Source organism: Choloepus didactylus, chromosome 20 (assembly GCF_015220235.1).
Source record: "Choloepus didactylus isolate mChoDid1 chromosome 20, mChoDid1.pri, whole genome shotgun sequence".
NCBI classification, from domain to species: domain Eukaryota; kingdom Metazoa; phylum Chordata; class Mammalia; order Pilosa; family Megalonychidae; genus Choloepus; species Choloepus didactylus.
Genome location: NC_051326.1, coordinates 18,572,152 through 18,588,567, shown reverse-complemented (window position 1 = coordinate 18,588,567; position 16,416 = coordinate 18,572,152). Strand labels below are relative to the sequence as shown.

General features: G+C 39.6%; 1 protein-coding gene across 1 annotated transcript; it reads right to left on the bottom strand.

Annotated features, from left to right (window-relative positions):
* Positions 1-15,362: 15,362 nt before the first annotated feature.
* Positions 15,363-16,201, bottom strand: LOC119516263 (protein FAM177A1-like). The gene is made up of 2 exons (XM_037812506.1): positions 16,050-16,201; positions 15,363-15,954 (listed from the first exon to the last, which is right to left on the bottom strand). Exons 1-2 carry the CDS (start codon positions 16,199-16,201, stop codon positions 15,363-15,365), a joined length of 744 nt encoding a protein of 247 aa, XP_037668434.1.
* Between the last annotated feature and the right edge of the window lie 215 nt (positions 16,202-16,416).

The window sequence follows — 16,416 nt, the reverse complement described above, 5'->3', positions numbered from 1 at the left end:
TTTCAGGGGCAATCTCTAGGTTAGCTTCTCTAAGACTAAGGACTAAATGTGACAAAACTGTTTTAAGAAGATCTGTGTCTCTATGGGCTAAGAGAATGTCATCCATATAATGGATGATTTTCACTTGAGGGAACTGCTGCCGAGTGCTAGCTAGCTTCGCAGCGACATACAGCTGGCACATGGTAGGACTATTAGCTATGCCTTGGGGCAGGACTGTCCATTCAAAGCGTTGACAGGGCTCCTCTTGATTACTAGAGGGCACAGTAAAGGCAAACTTAGGGGTGTCTTCAGGGTGGAGCGGAATAGAAAAGAAGCAATCTTTCAGATCTATGATGAAAATCGACCAGTGCTCCGGTAATGCCGAGAGGAGGGGCAGTCCCATCTGAACGGGCCCTAAAGGCTCCATGCAATCGTTAATAGCTCTTAGATCATGTAGCAGTCTCCATTTACCAGATTTCTTTTTTATTACGAATATAGGGGTGTTCCACGGTGACGTGGAAGGGGCGATATGGCCCTTTTCTAGTTGTTCTGATACTAGGGCGTGCAACGCTGCAAGTTTTTCCTGTGGCAAGGGCCACTGAGGCACCCACACCGGAGCCTCGGTTTTCCATTTTAGTTTTATAGGTGTGGGTGGGAATCTCTCCTCAGTGGCCCCTATGAAAAACCCAAGCCTCGTCTGTCAGACTTGGGGGCAGCTTGTATAGGCTCCGCACGTCCGTGCAGTGAAGCTCCTAAACCCTTGCCGGGGGTATACCCCATTTCTTTTAGCAGTCGCTTAGAGGTTGGGGAGTAGCCGCTAATTAAAGTAACGTCCATTTGGGTCAGAATGTCTCTTCCCCACAAAGACACAGGCAGGGCTAATACATAAGGCTGGAAACTGCCTTGGTGTCCTTCTTCATCGGCCCAATGAAGGGCAGCTGCACTGAGCATGGGCGCTGAAATTTGGCCTATTCCTCTAATGGGCTCTTCCGCCCTGCTCGTTGGCCAGGTGGGGGGCCATTCTTGTTGTCTTATGATAGACCGATCGGCCCCTGTATCGAGCAGGCCCAAGAAAGATCTGCCTTGCACCTTAATGGTTAGCATAGGTCGAGACTCCAGGGACATATGGAGTCCCTCAAAAATCGCTCCACTGGATCCGAACCCTTTTTCCCCTCTCTGTCTGATTCTGCTTGGAAAGACTGCATGTAAGCTGGGTAAGAGCAGGAGCTGTGCCAGCTTATCACCTTCTGCAATGACTAAGGTGCCCCGCTGAGATTGAACCATAACTTGGGCACGGCCTGTGAAATCTGAATCTACAAGTCCTGGTATAACTGTTAATCCTTTCAGGGCCGTGGATGCTCTTCCCAATATGAGCCCTACAGTACCAGCCGGTAAGGGCCCCTTGAAGGAGGTCCCTACTAACTGGACACCCATGGAGGGGGTTAGTACGAGTCTGGAGGTGGCACAGAGGTCCAGTCCTGCTGAGCCGGGGGACGCACGAATTTGATCGGATCCTGTGTTGTCGAATGGCATGCAAGGGGCAAAAGTATCAACATCATCAAGAAAACGCTGAAGGGAGCTTTTCCTGACCGAGATACCCCGTTGTTTCAAAAGGTTCTTTAAGGGAGCTAAGAGAGGTGAACTTCTGGACTGCCCCATGATTGCAGTCGGCACTATACTTCAGTCACTCGGAGAGCTCTTCCGAGTCCCCCGGGGTCACCTGAAAACCCACGGGCCCTAACTATCATGTAATAAGACGCACTCACCTTCTCGCGTTGATCAGGCGCGGGAAGTCCGCCGTAAGCTCGACGCGCAGCGCTGCTCTCCTCACAGAGGGACCGTCGAGAGCGAGGCAGGAGGAGGAGCTTCCCCGTACGGGCCACCACTTGTCCGGCGCTGCCCCGCTCGGTCCCCGGTTCCCGGCCGGCGAGGGGAAACAGGGAAGGAGAGAGAGAGATGCAGACTGCGCGAACTAACCTGGTCATGAATCACGACTCGAACCACACGGCAGTTGTGAAAGCAAGCCCTTTACTACAGCTAGATGAACATTCTGTGTTACTGGTTCCCACACGGGGCACGGCGCCTCGTGGGAGAGCAGCCTCGATGTGGCCGTCAGGCACGGCTCCTTGTGGGCTGTCTCACCCTACCCCGTCCGGGTAAGACCTTTTATACACAATTAACAACCAATAAGCTTCTAGGCTAGTATCGCGTATACAGGATTTCGATTGGTAGGAGCGGGTGGCGGATACATGCGTCACTATGCGGAAACAGGATGCAGGCGCCATCTTGGCTCACTCGATGGGCGGGGGTAACTCTAGAGCAGGCTGCAGCGCATACGCTAGGCCCGATTCGGGAGGCGGCTTTCCACAAGGTATACTCCCAGCCTTTTCAATGGCTGTTCCTCTGCCTGATATGCGTTTCCCTCAGTTTTCTATGTGGCTCACATTTGCTCTTCATTTAAATCTTTGCTCAAATGTCACCTTCTTAGAAGGCCTATCCTGACCGACTCAATTTAAAATTGCCTCAGGCTCCTCTTCAACACTGATTTTTGGTACTCCCTATCTCCATTATCCACTTTATTCTTGTCCATATTACTTATCACTGTCTAAATTACTATAAATAAATTAATTCTTCATTTTGTTAATTTTCTGTCTCTCCCCATTAGAATCTAAGCTTCATGAGGACAGGGAATTTTATCTGTTTTGTTCACTATTGTATCCATGGCTGTTGCTTGTGGCATGTAGCCTGCATACTGCAAAACTCCCAGGTAGCCATTCCCATAGAACATCAAGCCCTGAGTTATACTATTGGCATTGCTGACTATATCTCTGTTGGGCTGCAGTCTGAATGGTTGCTCTCGAATTTTTGCTGTGTAGCACCCAGACTGTATTCCTAGAGTAGAGCAATGCCTGTCTCACAGTAGGTGCTCAATAAATATTTGTTGAATGAAAGAATGACTGAATGAATTTATTGAGGTTTTCTCTATGTCCTAATACAAGGTCTGTTTTTGTAAATGTTCCATGCATGCCAAAAAAATTTGTATTCTCTGTTCTTAAATGTAGAGTTCTAAATATATCTAATAGCTACATATAATTTATTGTCCAAACCCTGTCACTTTTAAAAGTGACAGGGAGCACTATTAATAATTAGTGCAACAGGCATTAAACCATGACCATCCCAGGAAAATAAGGACATAGAGTCACTCTATTGATAGCTGAGGATTACTAATTATATTGCTGATTGAATAGCTTGCTTATTTTTGTCTCCTTGATTTGTCAGCTTCTGATAGGGGCAAAGTAAAATTTCCAGTGACAAATATGGACTTCTCCTTTTCTCCCTATTTGGTATTCTTAAATTTCACTATAATGTTTGGTATTCCTTGAGTCTTTTCAATCTTGTTTAATTTTCTTTTATTATAGGAAATTCATCTCCATTATTTTTCCAAATATTTCCTCGTCTTTTTTTCTATTTTTCTGGGGCTCCTATTTTCCAGATACAGTTAACTTCTACTACTATCCTCTAAATCTCTTAGTTGTTTTTTTTTTAATCTTCTGTTTCTTTATTTTTTCCTGTTTTTTGATAGTTTATCAATATAATCTTCAAACTCACAAATCAGTTTTTTCATCTCAATCTATCCTTCTATTTATTCCATCTATTGTGGTTTTTATTTCAACTATTATAATAATCAAATCAAATATTCCCTCTTGGTTCTTTTTTATAGTTTTCAATTTCTGTTTTGCATTACTAACAACTTATCTTATTAAGTATACTTTACATGCTTATTAAAAACAACACCCTTGACTCATCTGTTGCAATATTTTCGCTTCAGATGGCTATGTACTTCTTCAGTTTGTTGATTTTCTGTTGGGGTAGTTGTACCCCAGGTGTCTAGTTATTTTTGCCTCTGAGCTCACGTTCCACTGGGGATATCATCTACTCTGTTTTTGTTTCCTTCTTGAATTAATTGCATTGTGATCAGAAAATGTGAACTATTTTATATATGTTCTCCAAATTTTATAGAGACTTGCTGTAAGGCCTCCCTTGTAAATTGTTCAGCATCAGATTAAGAAGAATGTATTCTCAATTGTTGGAGGAAGGGTTGTATAAATGCCCATTAGATCAAGCTTATTAAAGTGTTCGAATCTTCTATAATTTTACGAATATTTGACTGGTATTTTCAGTAACTTGAAAAGATGCACTAAGTATTTCACTATGATATTGAATTTATTAGTTCAGTCAATTTTTGCTTAATGTAGTTTGAAGATAGGTTATAATTGCATACATGTGTAGAAATGTTATATCTTCCCAAGAATTGAAACTTTTATCACTGGTTAGTGACCTTCTTTATCTCTAATTATGCTTTCTTCTTTTAAATTGTATTTTGTCTGATATTCATATAGAGCTCCACTCATATTCTATTGGTTAATGTATGCTTGGTATATATTTTCCCAATCTTTCACTTTTAAAACTTCTGTGTCCTTATATTTTAGGTGTGTTTCTTATAAAGGGCATTTGGATTTTGTTTTGTCATTCAAAATGACAATCTCTTTCTTTTAACTGTTGGATGTAGTCTGTTTTTTTTCTTTATGATTTCTATTGCATATTATCATGATGTATCATTTTGGGCTTTTGATTTACCCTATATTCACAATACTCTTCTGCCTCCTTTCTTGTCTTTTTAGGATTAATTTACTTTTTGCTTAATTCCATTTTTTTTAAATTTTTTTTATTTTTCCAACTTTTTTTTGTGAATATTTTCAAACATGCAGAGAAGTTGAAAGAATAGTAGCAACACCCCTATATCCTTCACATGGATTCAGTAATTCTAGATGTTTGCTTTACCACTGTATATAGATTATCTTTTTCTGTGACATTTAAGAGTAAGTTTCAGACATTGTGACACTTCACTTATATTTACTGCAGCATGCATCTCCTTAGAATAAGGACATCGTTATATTACTACAGCACCATTATCAAACCTAGGAAAATTAACAGTAACTCCATCATGTCATCTAATAGCTACTTCATATTCAAATGATCCCAATTTAGGAAATTATTTTCTAACTAATATACAACTAAATATGAAGCAGACTATTTTTTGGTAGTGTTAATTCCATTTTTATATACTGTTTGATAAGCCATACACTTTAAGATTTTAATGGTTTAATTTTAAATAATTTCTTTTAATATTTTAATATGCATAGTTTAAATTAAAATGTAAAATTATTAAACATCTTTATTATTCTGAAAAATACAAGCATTTTATTTCAACTGAATTACAGCCACCCTTTCCCACTGGATGTTTTTATGTAGTATTTTTTAATCATTTTATACTCCCCAAATTTGACATTATTACTGTTGTTTTACAGAGATAATATTTGTGTAGATTCACACACAGTTATTAATTTCTTTTCTCAGTTTTCCTTTTCGCAACAAGAACTATTGCTTCTTCTTTAAGTATTTTAGAGGTTTCTTTAGTGAAGATCTGTCAATGATAAACACTCTCAGTATTTATTTATCTGAAAATAAATGATTTTCCTGTAGTGACTTTGTATCCTGAGATCTTGATAAACTCATTTATAAGTTCTAGTAGCTTTTCTTGTGGACTCTTGGATTTTCTATGTAAACAATCATGTCTTCTGAAAACAGCACAGTTTTATTTCTTCCTTTCCAGTCAGTATACCCTTTTTCTCCCCTTGCCTTTTATAGAGGGTAAGACCTCCAGTACACTGCTGAATAGGAATGGTGAGAGTGGATATCCTTGAACAATTTCTGACCTAGTTTAGTTTTTTATCATCAAGAATTATATTAACTATAAGTGTTTTGCAGGTGTCCTTTATCAGGTTGAGGATGTTTCCTTCTATTCTTCATTTACTGATAATTTTTATCATGAATAGGTGTTGCATTTTGTCAAATGTTTTTTGCGTCTATTGAGATGATCATATAGTTGTTCTTCATTTATTTGTTGATACAGTGAATACATCGATTTCCTAATATTTAACTAACATTCAGTTCTCAGGGTAAAACCCACTTGATCATGATAAACATTGTGATTAGCCTACCAAAGATGATAATTTTGATTCCTCATAATGTCCCTGCATGACATGAATTGCTATTTTCCACTGGAAAGGAGCGCAGCACTGTGCTCAACCCCAAGAACACAACCCAGCCAACTCCCAAATCTCATCTTTCCATGTCTGTTCTCCAGCACTACTTGGGTATCAATTTCTATATTAGTTAAGGTCCAATCATGATATAGTAATCAAACTAGTTATTTTAACTGAGATAATTTAATATGAAGAATTGTTAGCTAGATATACATCTGTTAACTAAGTTTCTGAAAACAAAACAGAAAAAGGACTCTCAAATGTTGGAGAGGTAGCAAGTGCAGATACTATCCTCAAATCTGGGGAGCAAGGTTAAGAGGTTGGAATTATGAAAACTTACAAACTTGGGGAGCCTGTGTGAAGCTTAAACTTAGAACTTTGAGGAGAGGGTACTGCTCATCTGGTGCTGATGTCTCAAAGGAAGGGCCTCTTGGGTCTGGGATCCAGACTTCTGAGGCTGTGTGTCTCTGTGGGTGTGCAGTGAGGCTTGTTCTGCCAAACCTGGAAAAGCTGCAAACTGAATTCAGCTGCTGCCATGAGAAAGAACTGCTGCTGCTGGCATGAAGATGTGTTGCTGAGTTGGTGCTCACAGGAACAGGGAGCAGGCAGGAAACCAAAAGGAGGAAGTCTCTTCTTCCTTCTCCATCCTTGCAATCTGCCTCTAGCACCTCCTATTGGCAGAGTCTAATAGGAAGCATGTGGATAAAGTGGAAATGTGGTTTCCAGTCTCAGTCACAGCATCAGAAAGCAAAGTGTAGAAGGCTTAGCTTAATAGCTGGAACAATCAGAGGGCAAAGGAAACAGGTACTAGAGTATTTATTGTATAAACATGTATGATTTTACAGCAGCTGAAATACAGACATAAATAGCAAATAACAGCAAGTTTTAAATAATAACCCCAAAGAGCAAATGCTGAAGGGAGAAACAGTGTGTGAAAAAAGTAAAGGTGATTCAGCAAATTTAAAATTATATGCAAATCACAGAAATGAAGAAATGGTACAAATACAAGACTTCCACCAAGTTAACAGTAGTTGTTGATAGTCAAGTAGGATTTTGCAAACATTTTTCTAGGCAAATTCTTGCCAAAAGTTTCCACTCCTTCTTAAGAAGCCACGGTCAATATGTAGGAGTATATAGAGTTCTTGTGCGCAAACATTTTTTTTTCATACACTGTTTTGTCAGTGAATTCTCAAAGCTTCTATGCAATTTTGATCTTGCATATTTGGTTCATTTAGAAATTTCTGTATTACTAATAAGATATGTTTAATTGTGACTTTTGGGTCTTGAATCCTTGTTTTCCTCCAAGACGGGCAGACACACTGTGCCTGAAGGATAGCCATTTGTGTGAAACAATGGTGGTTCAAATTTACATTACAGTGGTGAGAATGGAAAATCAACCCGGAAAAACAATCCTAGTTTAAAAATGTCTCTTTCATGGGGTTCCTTACTTTCCTAGAATGGCACTCTCCCAGAAAATGAGGCTGATCCTGTCATCTGGATTTTTTGTAGACACAACCACAAAACCACATGAGTGATCTTGAACCAGATTTTTCCCTCTCATGTAAATCTGGTAGGAATGATGCCTGATATACTTAAAGTTATTGTTTCCACTTGTGAATTTTTAGTTCCTTTTACTCTTCTGTACCTGACAGAGCACCGCACAGGCAGTCATAAGCCTGGGGAAGGTGCTGGAGATGCCGCGGCAGGCAGTGAAGTGGTGACAATGGCACTTCCCTTTGCCTGGGTCTTCCCTCTGGAGTCCTAGGTTAGTTTTTGACTGAATGAGAGATACGTGCATGAAAAGTTGTGGGCATAGCTTGAAGCTCTGGGTTACATCTTTCTCTAGAGATGATTTACTTTTGCTTCAGTCAGACAGTTGTGCTGGGCAAAGGTTTAATCCATGTTGAAATTCAGCTGATTTGACACTAGTTTTAGTCTTCGAGACAGCTGTCATTTTTACTCCTTTCTCCTAGGGTGTAGCCCTGATAGGCTCCCGCCCGAAACCCTGAGGATATTTAACAGGTCTCTGAAATCCAATTTTTATTTCCCAAACCCTCCAGACTATCAAAAGCTTTGCTTAATTTCTCAGCATCTTTGTTGCCATTTTCTTTTCAATGTTCTAGGTTCTCAGTTGATAACTTTCAGTAAATGCCTTGAGAGGAAAAAGCGTAGCTGAATATCTGACTAACATCTCTATACTTCTCTTTGAGGTCTAGGCTCAAGTTCTCACTGCTTCAATAGCTCTTTGATGTTTGAAAACATATTTTTAAATAAAAAAACATGTTATGCTTTTTAAAAAGATATTCTTGATAGAAGGCTTTGTCTGAAATAAGCCATAGCTTGAAGCAGAACCTATTCAGTTTTTGAATTCAATGATTATATATTTTATTTCTAATATTTCTTTTGTGCTCTTTTAAAAAATATTTTTGATAAATTTTTATAGACTGGTGTATGATTTCAGTTCCCTCTTTCATTAAATGTGTTTGTATTTTACTGAGCTATTATTAATATAGAGTAAAATGCACAAATCCTGAGGGTTCTGATTGATGAGTTTGGACTGTTGTATGTGCCTATGAAACCACTATCCCAATCAACATCTAGGATATTACCATAATTCTAGAAAGTTCCCTTGTACACCTTCCAGTTAATTCTGCCCCAGCCCTTTTCTGATTTTTATCACTCAAGGATTAGTTGGGCCCACCTGTGTCTGGTTTTTGTATCTTGCTGCTTTTGCTCAACACAATGTTTTTGAAATCCATTCATGTTGTAATGTGTATCAGTAGTCCATTCCTTTTTATCATTGAGAAGTATTTTATTGAATGACAACAGCTCAATTTTTTTATGTATTCTCCTATGGAGAATATTCTTGGACAAGTAATTTGGTGGACATACATCCTCTTCTAGTTTTACTTATTTTCTATTCTCTATCTGGTAATTTTAATATCTGAGTCATTTGGGGTCTAAATCTTTATGTTGCCTTTTTTTAAAAATTTTATTTTGAAATAAATTCAAACTTACAGGAACAGTTGCAAAAGCAATACAAACCCCATACACAGAACTCCAGCATACCGCGACCCCCCTCCCCCGATACCCCGATCCACCAACTTTAACATCCTCTCACACCACCATTTCTTTCTTTCCCTCCCTCCCTCCCTCCCTCCCTCCCTCCCTATCATCCATCGTCTATTGCTGTCTTCTGAACATATGAGAGCAAGCTGCACACATCCTTGAACAAACACTGTAATTCACATTTACAATTCCCATGAACAAGAACATTCTTTTATGCAATCCCATTAAGCACAGCTAAGAAATTCAAGAAATTCAACATTGATACAAAGCTTACATTCTATATTTCCTTTTTTTTCTTTCTTTTGTCCCAACTGTGTCCTTTTGAGCCTCCTCTCCTCCATCCTCAGATCCCATCCAAGATCATCCTTGGCATTCAATTGTCATTATCTATTTAGACTTTTTTTTAAATTGTGGAAACATATATACAGCCTAAATCTTCCCATTCCAACACCACCATAGTATTCCATTAGTGGGATTAATCACATTTAGAATGTTGCAATGCTATCACCTTCCCACCATCCATTACTAGAAATTTCCCTTCACCCCAAACAGAAACCCTACACTCATTTCTTAACTCCCCATTGCCCCTTCCCCCACTTCTCGTAACCCATACTCTACTTTTAATCTCTATGGTCATATTCTCTAATACTTTCTTTGTGTTTACTGTAGGGCTTAAATTTAACCTCTTAAATCTGTAACAGTCTTGTTTTTCTTTGATACCAACTTAACTTCAATAGGACACATAAACTATGTTCCTATACTCCTCCATTCCCCCACCTTTATGTAGTTCTTGTCAAAAATTACATATTTTACATTGAGTCCAAAACCACTGATTTATCATTACAGTTTATGTATTTTAGATCCTGTAGGAAGTAAATAGTGGAGTTACAAATCAAAAATACAGTAGTATGGGTATTTATATTTACCATGTGATCTTTACTGGAAATCTGTTTCTTCATGTGGTTTCAGTCAATTGTTTAGTGTCCTTTCCTTTCAGCCTGCTCAGTTCCTTTTAGCATTTCTTATAGGATAGATCTACTGGTGATGAAGTCCCTCAGCTTTTGATTATCTGGGAATGTTTTCATTTCCCCCTCATTTTTACCCTCCAGGTGTTTGTGAATTCTCCAAGTTTCTGATGGTTATTGACTTCTATTTGTATTCCACTGTGGTCAGAGAATGTGCTTTGAACAAATTCAATTTTTTTTTAAATTTATTGAGGCTTGTTTTATGTCCCAGCATATGGTCTATTCTGGAGAAAGATCCGTGATCACCATAGAAGAATGTGTGTCCTGGTGATTTGGGATGTAATGTTCTATATATGTCTGTTAAATTTCTTTATATATCTCTCTCCTTTCTTTGTTTCTCTGTCAGTAGGGCTCCCTTTAGTATCTGAAGTAGGGCAGGTCTTTTATTAGCAAAATCTCTCAGCATTTGTTTGTCTGTGAAAAATTTAAGCTCTCCCTCAAATTTGAAGGAGAGTTTTGCTGGATAAAGTATTCTTGGTTGGCAATTTTTCTCTTTCAGAATTTTAAATATGTCATGCCACTGCCTTCTCGCCTCCATGGTGGCCGCTGAGTAGTCACTACTTAGTCTTATGTTGTTTCCTTTGTATATGGTGAATTGCTTCTCTCTCGCTGCTTTCAGAACTTGCTCCTTCTCTTCAGTATTTGACAGTATGATCAGAATATGTCTTGGAATGGGTTTATTTGGATTTATTCTATTTGGAGTTCGCTGAGCATTTATGCTTTGTGTATTTATATTGTATAGAAAGTTTGGGAAGTTTTCTCCAACAATTTCTTTGAATACTCTTTCTAGACCTTTACCCTTCTCTTCCCCTTCTGGGACACCAATGATTCTTAAATTTGGATATTTTATTTTATTTATCATATCCCTGAGATCTGTTTTGATTTTTTCGAATTTTTTTCCCCATTCTTTATTTTGTCCTTTCATTTTCCATTCTGTGGTCCTCAAGGAGGCTGAGTCATTGTTCAGCTTCCTCTAATGTTGTGTTATGAATATCCAGAGTCTTTTTAATTTGGCCAACAGTTTCTTTTATTTCCATAAGATCTTCTATTTTTTAATTTCCTCTTGCAGTTTCTTCTTTATGCTCTTCTAGGGTCTTCTTTATGTCCTTTATAACCTGTGCCATGCTCTCGTTGTTTGTCCTTAGTTCTTTGATTAATTGCGCCAAGTACTATGTCTCTTCTGATCTTTTGATTTGGGTGTTTGGGTTTGGGTTCTCCGTATCATCCGGTTTTATTATATGCTTTAAGATTTTCTGTTGTTTTTGGCCTCTTGGCATTTGCTTTACTTGATAGGGTTCTTTCTGGGTATAAAAAATACAGATCTCTAATTTGTCAGGTCTACAGCTTGATGGCTTACACTTTCTCTAACTAACCAGCAGATGGCGTCTGTGAGTCACCTATTCCCCTCAAGTCAGTTCTCTCCAACTTTGTCTTTGTGGTGTGTGGGGATCTGATTCTTTTGGGGTTCAATTGGTGCACTAAGTTTGGGTGTGTTGTTGGTGCTGTCCACCCTGAATGTGGGATGTGTGTCTGGGTGTTTAGAGAGGCAGGGAAGCTTTAATAATCAAACCTCCCAGGTGTTCCTGGAGATTTAAGACTGTTGCAAGAGTCTAAGCCTTCATTTCAGTCTTGCCACAGATTGTCTCTTCTGCTGACCCACAAGTCCTTGGTATTGGCATAGGGACCCTGGGATTTCCTTGCAGGTCCCCCTTGTCAGCCATGCTCTTCCAGAACCTCTGCTGAGGGAAGGCTGTGTTACATCACAAGTGCATGCCAGCCCTCCAGGGAAGCCCTGGGCTGACAGGCCATGCAGGGGCATTCCCAGCCTGCTGTAATTGAATGGGGCATGTTAATTTCCCCCTTTTCGCACAGCTCCGCCTTCCCAGCTCCTGGACAATTAGCTGCGGGTGCACTAAAGGCCACTGTCCATGGCTGATATTGTGGCGTGTGTGCAGTGCTGCAGGAAACACTCCCCATTACACTGGGTTTCTTGGCACGGCTCTGGGCTGTGAATCAGGCCCCAGGCAGGAGTGTCCCCCACCTGCCAGGGAGATGGCTGCAAGGAGCGTGGTTTCTTTCTCCTTTTGGCTCCCCTCTGCCCTCCTGGCCCCGAGACAATCAGCAGTGGGCTGTCCTCCATGCCAGACACCAAGAAGTTGGCACAGTCCGCTCCTGCCGTGCTTCACTGTGTGGTTCTCACCATCATAACTGCAGCTGCTCCCGGGTTTTTTTTTTTTTTTTAAAGGAACTAGTCTGTCTCCAAATGCCAACCCATGGTTTCCCCACATAGCAGTGTGGCTGCCAGACTTTCAGCCAGCTCACTCACTTGTTTCAGAATGCAGACTCCTGGTTTCACCAAATGCATGGTCCCTGTGGATTTAGCAGACCTTGTCCGGCTGGTGCATTGCTGGAACTGGTGTTCTGGGTCACTTTCTGGCTTTTATCTAGTATTTTTCATGGAGGTGTTTTTTTCCCGTCTCACCCAGCTGCCATCTTAGGTTCTCCTCTTTATGGTGCTTTTTGTTCATTTTCCCCAGGTGGTTTGTTTTCATGTGTTTTTGATGATTTTTTATTTGTGCATACTTCGCTGAGTGTGGGAATCCCTAGGGACCTGAGTGATTTTGCATTTGTGTCTGCCAGATACCCAGGGTGCTTTTGACTGAGAAACACTTGAAATTAATTTCCCTTTTGGGGTTCCCTGAATACAGATAGTATATTTTCAGACTTCTCCTATGGGAGGGAAGGCTGGTGTTTATGAATTTCCAAGGAGCCTGTTTTTTTTTTTTTTTTTTTTTTTTTTTTTTTTTAACTCTGAGCTAGGGCCTGAGACAGACAAGTTTCCCTATCAGCTCCCACATTGATTCCCATCTCCACCCCACCCACTTCCCTCTTCCAAGATCCTGGATGCATGCAAAGGTCTCACTTCCAGCCCCCACCTCGGGTTTTGCTCAGATCCTGGGCTTGGATCTTCCATGTGGCTGTTAAAACAGTGCCTTTATATTCTGGGAAGAAAACCTCAGGGCAACCAAGGCTGTCTCATCCATCTTGTTCAGTTCTCTCTTCATTTTCAGTCTCTGTGGATTTCCCTCCTTTCTAACAAGCTCCACTATGCATTTAGAAAGTTGTTTGTTACATCTATCCTATATTTTTAGGTATTTAGAGAACAAGTTCCTCACCTCCTTCCCTGGCAATATCTGGTCACCTTTCAATCAAAAGAAGTCCTCAGAATACCTTTTGATATACTCTGCTCTTCCTTCTGCAGAGGGTATATCTCTGCTTCATGCTTTCCATTTTCTGTCTTCCTGTTTTTATGTCCCAGCATATGATCTATTCTGGAGAAAGTTCCATGAACACTAGAGAAGAATGTGTATCCTGGTGATTTGGGATGTAATGTTCTATATATGTCTGTTAATTCAAATTCATTTATCAGGTTGTTTAGGTTTTAAATTTCCTTATTGATCCTCTGTCTGGTTGATCTATCTATAGGAGAGAGTGATGTATTGAAGTCTCCCACAATTAATATGGAAACATCTATTGCTTCCTTCAGTTTTGCCAATGTTTGTCTCATGTATCTTGGGGCACCTTGATTGGGTGTATAGACATTTATGATTGTTATTTCTTCTGGTTGAATTGTCCCTTTTATTAGTATATAGTGACCTTCTTTGTCTCTTATAATGTCCTTACATTTAAAGTCTATTTTATCTGAGATTAATATTGCTACTCCTGCTTTCTTTTGGCTGTAACTTGCATGGAATATTTTTCCCCATCCTTTCACTTTCAATTTGTGTCCCTGTGTCTCAGATGAGTCTCTTGTAAGCAACATATTGATGATTCATAATTTTTAATCCATTCTGCCAATCTCTATCTTTTAATCAGGGAGTTTAATCCATTCATATTCAATGTTATTACTGTGAAGGCATTTCTTGAATCAGCCATCCTATCCTTTGGTTTTGTTTGTCAGATATATTTTTTCCCTCTCTCTCTTTATTTCCTTTAATGTACCTTTACTAAATCTCTTTAGTTCTGAACTCTTCTCCATTCCTCCTTCTCCTTTCTTTGTTTCTCTGCTGGTAGGGCTCCCTTTAGTATCTCAAGTAGGGCAGGTCTTTGGTTAGCAAATTCTCTCAGCATTTGTTCGTCTGTGAAGATTTTAAGCTCTTCCTCAAATCTGAAGGAGAGCTTTGCTGGATAAAGAATTCTTGGTTGGAAATTTTTCTCTTTCAGAATTTTAAATATGTCATGCCACTGCCTTCTTGCCTCCATGGGTGGCTGCTGAGTAGTCACCATTTAGTCTTGTGTTGTTTCCCTTGTATGTGTGACTTGCTTCTCTCTTGCTGCTTTCAGAACTTGCTCCTTCTCTTCAGCATTTCATAATCTGATCAGAATATGTCTCAGAGTGGTTTTATTTGGATTTATTCTGTTTGGAGTTCGTTGGGCATCATGATTTGTGTATTTATATTGTTTATAAGGGCTGGGAAGTTTTCCCCGACAATTTCTTTGAATACTCTTCCTAGACCTTTACTCTTCTCTTCCCCTTCTGGAACACCAATGATTCTTATATTTGTGCGCTTTATATTTTCCATCATATCCCTGAGATCCGTTTTGAATTTTTTGATTTTTTTTCCATTCTTTCTTTTGTGCTTTCACTTTTAAGTCTGCACTCTTCCAGTTTGCTTATTCTTTTTTCCCCATCTTTCTCCTTTTATTACACACCCAGTGAACCATCTTTAGTGTGAAATTAATAGTTAGCTATATAAATATGCAAGGCATAATGTGAGAAAATCTAGTGGGAAAAAATCATCATATTAAACAGACTGTAAGAATATCAGTTCCCATTGGCCTTAATCAGCAAATTACCCATTTTTACTAGCACAACAGACAAGCGTGGTAATCTTTTTAACTCTTCCTAAGTGACAATGAGGGTTCTAGAATGTCCTTAACTTTTTAAAAGATCATTTTAAAAACAAATCACTAATTTGACAGAGAGTAAAAGCATAGTTCAAATATCAAAATTTCAGAGCTGGCTTTTGCTAGATAGAGCCTAAGAATGAAGAATCATTTTCACTTTCAAGTAGCTTAATTTAAAATATAAATAACTGTATTGAGTCCCACTGAATAAAGAATGAGAAAGTTCATGGTATAAAAACAACCCTAGGGTTTGAAGTTTGACAGTCATTCCAATCTATGGTGGGACAGAGACTGGCTTTTGTTTGCTTTCCATAATTATTTCACAGTCTCCCTCCATTTCAAAATTGAGGTTCACAAATGAACTGGAAACAACTGTTTCTGGTTGATCTGTCTGAACAATGGAATTAGCCTGCAGCTTATTCTGTTGTTCTTGATATTTTCTTTCTGCTTCTTCAGACATCCTGTTTCCTCCTCCTCCTCCTCCTCCTTCTTCTTCTTCTTCCTCTTCCTCTTCCTCTTTCTCCTTCTTCATCCAGTAATACTCATCAATTGCATATTGATATTTTGGAATGCTGATACCCAAAACAGAAGCAATCTTCTCTCTAAGAAAGTCAGACACCGAGAGGGTTGATGTTGTAGCCTGAAGCATGTAAAACCATAAGTAGGGGCCCCAGGTAAGTTTTGTTGGATCAACAGTAGGTAAAACATCTTTCTTCTTTGGGCTGTCAACTTTATCCTCGTCAGTGCTGTACTCCTCCATTGTTTTACCATTAACAAATTGAATGACTCTCCTTGGGACTTTCTTTTTTCTTATGACTCCCAGTTCTACATTTTCAAAGCCTCTCTCATTACTCATCTCTCGGAACCTTCTGCACTGGCCAGTAGCAGTAACCACTAGCCACATGTGGGCAACGTACACTTGGAAAAGTGGGTAGTCTGAATTAAGATGTGCAGCAGTGGCTTCTCTCTGAACGCCTCTGCGGTCACAGCTCTCGAGGCTGTGTCTACTTCTCCTTTGACACTGCTTACTGGCTCCTGGTCCATCGAGGTCGATGTCATGGGGTTGCTGGCGCTGGCAAGATATAGCGTTATGGCCAAAAAGCCCATATCCATCCTCCGCCTTCCCACAGTGGGGAAGTGGGATGCACCGGCAGTGCTGCCTCCAGCTGCACCTGACACACCACGGCAGAGGGGAGTTTGCTTATTCTTTCCTCAGCTTCCTCTAATCTAGTACTGTGTGTATCCAGAATCTTTTTAATTTGATCAACAGTTTCTTTTATTTCCATAAGATCATCTATTATTTTTTTTACTCTTGCAAATTCTTCTTT

Bases quoted from the DNA above. Each gene is read 5' to 3' on its own strand.
- LOC119516263 (XM_037812506.1), bottom strand. From the start codon at position 16,201: ATGGATATGGGCTTTTTGGCCATAACGCTATATCTTGCCAGCGCCAGC. The intron at 15,955-16,049 runs GCCACTGCTGCA...CCAGTGCAGAAG, and splicing joins GCAGAGGCGTTCAGAGAGAA to GTTCCGAGAGATGAGTAATG.